The sequence below is a fragment of the Phocoena phocoena genome, chromosome 8 (assembly GCF_963924675.1).
Source record: "Phocoena phocoena chromosome 8, mPhoPho1.1, whole genome shotgun sequence".
In the NCBI taxonomy this organism is placed as follows: domain Eukaryota; kingdom Metazoa; phylum Chordata; class Mammalia; order Artiodactyla; family Phocoenidae; genus Phocoena; species Phocoena phocoena.
The window spans coordinates 93616602-93622601 of record NC_089226.1 but is presented as its reverse complement, the minus strand read 5'-3'; the positions used below and the strand labels follow the sequence as shown (position 1 = coordinate 93622601).

Genomic DNA, 6000 nt, shown 5'->3' with positions numbered 1-6000 from the left:
TTTTGATCTTATCCATCACTTTATAGCATACCAAGTTTTAGTTTTTCCTTCTAGAAATACCATTCCTTCATCTTTTATTTGCTCTTCTTGTTTCCTATTCTTACGTATTTCTTGAAGAATACAAACTGGAACTGTATGTAGTCGTCTGTCTAGGCTTTGTCTCAGATCTTGTTTCTCTTATCAACTCCTGATGATGACCAGAATTTTACTTGATTTTCTTATTGGTGGCTATATTTAGTTTTAAACGTACAACTTCTAGGAATAAATCTACAGTTTCTTAGGATTTTGATAAATTAGATTTCATTTGTTTTAGTTTCCATCACACTTGCTAGAATTAAATCCCACTTGCTGTTTTCTACCCATCAGAACTGATTTGAGTTCCTCCTATGGTTTCCAAAATGGGGAGGAAGGATAGTGAGCTGAAGGAGCATCCTGTACATGGTCCTGCGCCCAGCATGGGCGGAAAGGCTTCCCAGGGAGAGTGAAATCTAGTTTGACCTGAAGAAGGAATGTTAGTCTGATGAATGGGAGAGGGAGAGTCAGGGAACAAAGATTTTCCAGACAGAGGAAACATGCCCCAGGATCAGAAAGTGCATGTGCCCTTTGAGTTACTGAAAGTAGTTCCTCGAAGGTGAGTTCAGGAGTTCTGGGGTCGAGATTAGGAACCTAAGCACTTTGAGAACTCGTTCTTTAGCACAGCCTGGTATTCTTAAAGCCAAGGGTTCTGCACGTTTTGTTGCCTCCATTTCAAATGCCTTTCCTTGAGATCTTCACTAGGCTGGCTCCAAATCATCATCCAGGACTCATCTCAAATGAATTCCTCAGAGACTTTTTCTAACCATTCTATGTGAGCTCTTACAAATTATCACCTTAGAATGCTTCAGTGTCCTCATAACACTACTCTCTGAAATCAGCTTATTAATTAGCCTCTGCATAATAGAATGTAAACTCCATGAGAGTTTGCCTGTCTTGTTTACCACTATATCCTCAGCATAAAACACTGCCTTCTACTTATTATTTATTGAAAGCTTACTATGTACTAAGCATTGTTTTAGATGTATGGGATTATCAATGAATAAAATGCAAAAATCCTTACCTTTGTGGCATTTTAGCCATGTTACATTCTACCAGGGGGAGACACTAAAAATATGGTAAATTATTGGGTTGGCCAAAAGGCTCGTCCATTTTTTCCCATAAGATGGCTCTAGTAGCACTTAGTTGTCTTTAACTTCATTCGAAACAATTTTGTTAGATTGTATGTGACAGCTGTCATGTCAGCATTTAAAAAAAGACTTATCAAAATTGGTGAATTTTTGTGTAGCCATTTTAATATTGAAGTTGGAAGAAAAAAAGCAACATTTTTGGCGTATCATGCTTTATTATGTCAATAAAGGAAAAAATGCAACCGAAACGCAAACAAAGATTCGTGCAGTGTATGGAGAAGGTGCTGTGACTGATTGAACGTGTCAAAAGTGGTTTCCGACGTTTCTTGCTGGAGATTTCTCGCTGGACGGTGCTCCATGGTCAGGTAGACCAGTTACAGTTGATAGCGATCAAATCGAGACATTAATTGAGAACAATTAACGTTAAACCATGCAGGAGATAGCTGACATAGTCAAAAAATCCAAATCAAGTGTTGAAAATCATTTGCACCAGCTTGGTTACGTAAATCGCTTTGATGTTTGGATTCCACATAAGCAAAACCTTCTGGACCGTATTTCCGCATGTGATTCTCTACTGAAACGTAATGAAAATGTTCCGTTTTTAAAACAAACTGTGATGGGCAATGATAAGTGGATACTGTACAATAATGTGGAACGAAAGAGATCGTGGGGCAAGCGAAATAAACCACCACCAACCACACCAAAGGCCGGTCTTCATCCAAAGGTGATGTTGTGTATATGGTGGGATTGGGAGTCCTCTATTATGAGCTCCTTCTGGAAAACCAAGTGATTAATTCCAACTAGTACTGCTCCCAATTAGACCAACTGAAAGCAGCACCTGACAAAAAGCATCCAGAGCTAGTCAACAGAAAACGCATAAACTTCCATCAGGATAACGTAAGTCTGCATGTTTCTTTGATGACCAGGCAAAAACTGTTACAGCTTGGCTGGGAAGTTCTGATTCGTCCACTGTATTCACCAGACATTGCACGTTCGGCTTTCCACTTATTTCGGTCTTTACAAAATTCTCTTAATGGAAAAAATTTCAATTCCCTGGAAGGCTGTATAAGGCACCTGGAACAATTCTTTGTTTCAAAAAGGTAAGTTTGGGGAAGATGGAATTATGAAGTTGCCTGAAAAATGGCCGAAGGTAGTGGAATAAAAGGGTGAATACGTAGTTCAATAAAGTTCTTGGTGAAAATGAAAAATGCCTTTTATTTTTACTTAAAAACTGAAAGCAATTTTTGGCTAACCCAATATACAGTATAATTAGGATAGTATGTTAGAAGTTGGCAAATGCTCCAGAGAACATTGAGTAGGTTAAGTGGGTTCTGGAGTCTTGGCAGGGTAGAACGGGGCATTGCGGTATTAAACAGGATTCCTTGAGAGGCCCCAAGTGATCTGTGAGGAATCGAAGGGGTGGAGTCAGACAGGCAGATATGTGGCTAGAAGGAACAGCCAGTGCAGATTCTAAGGTAGGAGTGTGTCTTTGCCTAGCTGCATGAAGCTGACTGACTGGGGCAGAGCAGCAGCTGAGGTCAGAAATTTTTAAGCCATGGCAGTGTTTTTGATTTTTATTCTAAAATGAGGAGTCATTGAACAGCTTTAAGTAGAAGAGTGTATGTTTCTTTGCTGCTGTGTTTAGAACAGGCTATAGTCAAGTGTAATAGCTGGGAGATCAATCAGGAGGCTATTATGAAACTCCAGGCAGGAAAGGATGGACATAGACATTTGGCAGTCCTCAGCATGTAGATGATATTACAGACATAGGACTGGATGTGATCACCAAGAGAATTTAGGTAACTTTTTCTGATCCATCCTTGGTACTACTTCAGGAAAACAAATAAAGGCTGGGAGTCAAAATAAGAAGTTGCTTTACATAATAACTTGAGGGAAGAAATTATTTCATAATGATTTGGCAAGTATCTGATGTTTTGCTTTGACAGAAAGAACCAAATCCTTTCTTCAGAAGGGTATTAGCTTCTAAAAATAAATCCAAAAGGTTGAAAATGAAAGATAACTTGTAATACTGAACCCTTGAAAGCAGAGCAGTATTTTTTCCATCTTTATATTTTCATGGTTTAACACACTGTTTGGTACATGAGAAGCAATGAATAGATGTTTAATGAATATCCAAGAATCTGAAGTTATAATCGTAACACAAGACACAAAACAAAATTACAAAAGGAAATTTATTTCAAAAGCATAAGGGAACATTTACATTTGAACAAGGGGATATACAGGTGTCTTGCAAAAGAAAAAAAAATTCGTGGCATGAAGTTTTTCATTCAAAGTTTTGAAGCAGAAATAACCTAAGTTGTGCACTATTGCCTTAGGAAAGGGAAGGGGAACAATGAGGTGGTAAAGGAAGAAACACAGTCAACTTAATATCAAACTTTAGAAAGTAAAGTCACTTCTGCTCAGCTTTGAGTTTACAAATATTAAAAAGAAAAAGAGGAAAAATTACACTTAATGTTCAAATTTATATAACTGTCCCAAAACAGCATCTATACTTGAAATGGCTTTAGGCCACTGGCTGATCTGCCGTTGAGGTCCAGGCTACCTGGTCACAGTTTTCAAATGGAAATTCCATGTTCCTGTGTCTGCTCAGATTCCAAGGGAGCTTAGGTTCAGCTCACTGTCTTTTGGAATGTTTAGAGATTATTGCCACCACTCCATAGTCAAGCTGACCAACTTCCTTTGCTCACTTGTATCATTCTAGTCTTCAAAAAATATTTTCCCCATACACATGTGCAGTAATTCTAACAAAGGGGTTTTGCCTATACCCCCAGTATAGAGGTAACAGTAATGAAGACACCTGTATTGGAATCACAAACTATGCCTCAAAAAAAATGTCAAACTACTAGAAAATGTCACTCAGGCATTGGATTTGAATAGCAAACTTGGGGAGGGAAGATTAACTGTGGAACAAAAATATATGAAACATTCAAATGCAGAGCAAAGGGCCTATGCTACTAAAAATGCCCATGACATTAAACACTCCACAAACCCCCCATCTGTTGTTTTAACCTAAAGACTCTATTGACTAACTTATACAATAATTTTGATTAATAACCTGAGAAGTTAAAATCTTGAAAGTGGCAAAAGCAAACTGAGAGAGCATCCCTTACTTACTGGTATACCATGTTACCAAGTCACTTTTTCTGGGCTGCCCTGGTTATCAAATCCCCAAATTCTAAATTATTCTATCTCATCCTGTAGAAACCTATATGTACATCAGATTCAATATTCTGGCTGTATTTCTCCAACAGGGATCTCCAAATTTATCTTTGAAAATGCAGCCTTTGTTTATTTTTAGTTTTAAATAACAATAATCATGTAAGTGCAACTGACTCAAAAGCCCTCACTACTGGAAGGAAAACCTAGATAACAAGTTAATAATGGATTCAGCCTCAAAAGGATAATCACCGTGTCAAAGACTACCCGTTCCTGGAATTTTAAAAAATGACTTATGTTGTGTAGTCAACTTTCGCAGCATGCATATATATATATATATATATACACACACACACACACATACACAGATATATGCTCATGTATGTATGTATATTATACATACACATTTCTATGCAAATAGTAAGATCCCATATTCAAAAACTTATATCACAACATATGGAGAAGAGTTAAGTAAGCAGTGCAAAGCAACTTACTTCCTCCTAAAAATGTAATGTCATTTCTACATTTTAAGAAAGCTGGTAAGTATTTTGCTTTACTGACAGAAGCCAGGAATGCTGCACCATTGCCTAGCGGCTTTATTAAATAACAATGAAAATACAATGTTAAGACTGACCATTACTCTTCTCCATATGTTGGCTGGGGGCAAGACAGAGAGGACAGGAAAGTCAGTAACCTTTCAGAACTGATGATCTTTACCAGTTATCAGAACTAGACTGAATTTTATTACATTTTAGATTTGAATAGCTCTCAATAACAAATTATCAAGATGTTTAAAAGATTCACAATATGAAGTCTGAATAATGGTGATATTGCAAAAACAAGTCAAGATTGCAGACAAAGCATCCAAAAATATCGCTGTGGTTTTACCTTGGACACAACCATGGTCTGTTACAAAAGTAGATCATACATACAAAGGTATAAAGAACATTAAGTTTTTAGCTGAAGGCAGCAGTCTTTTTAAAGGGACATCCCCGGCAATCCAATGAATAGAGTAGTAGAATTTAAGTATATTAAGCTCAAGACAATGCTGAAGACTGTGACTTCTCATTCAGTAGAGTCTTCCCCGACTACGATTTCCTCGTGCTCCCCAACCTCGGCCACCTCTACTTCCCCTGAAGGCTCCTCTCTGCTCTACGAAAAAGCGAACAAGGGTTTAGGTCTTGTTCAGGACTTCACGGGACAGCACACACAGAAGTAATGTAGCTCGCAGCTCTGAATGTAGCAGTAGGCTCTATACAAACAGCATCGGTATTCTGCTAGTCCATCTACAAATTCAATCTTCACATAAAACCAGGGCATCATATACGCCAAAGCATATATCACAAGGTGCCTACATTCACAGTAGGTACTCAATTAAATGTATCCCATTAATAAAGATATTTCAAGGTGACAATGTTATAACTACATTGTTAGTTCTTTATTTTGGGGTCTATCACTACCAAAGATAATTAACAAAACTAGAATAATTTCTATACTTAATACGGAATTAAAGCCACTGGCCTTCAAAAGTTAGTGCCATATATGTAAAATATCTTAGATTATCAATGATCAATTCTGAAAAATCAGGCTAGAATGAAAAATGTACCTTTCAAATGCAACAAACAGGCAATTTGTTTTGCTCACCATATTTCAAAATAAT

General features: G+C 37.4%; 1 protein-coding gene across 4 annotated transcripts in view; it reads right to left on the bottom strand.

The window, feature by feature from the left end:
* Nucleotides 1-4782: 4782 nt before the first annotated feature.
* Nucleotides 4783-6000, bottom strand: part of API5 (apoptosis inhibitor 5) — a 35452-nt gene continuing 34234 nt past the window's right edge. For 2 of the 4 annotated variants that reach the window (XM_065881889.1, XM_065881888.1), the window contains one exon: nucleotides 5465-5487. In XM_065881889.1, coding sequence (XP_065737961.1) covers nucleotides 5465-5487 — 23 coding nt within the window. Of the gene's footprint in view, nucleotides 5493-6000 lie in introns of all 4 variants that reach the window. The other 2 variants (XM_065881887.1, XM_065881886.1) reach the window with 2 other exon arrangements.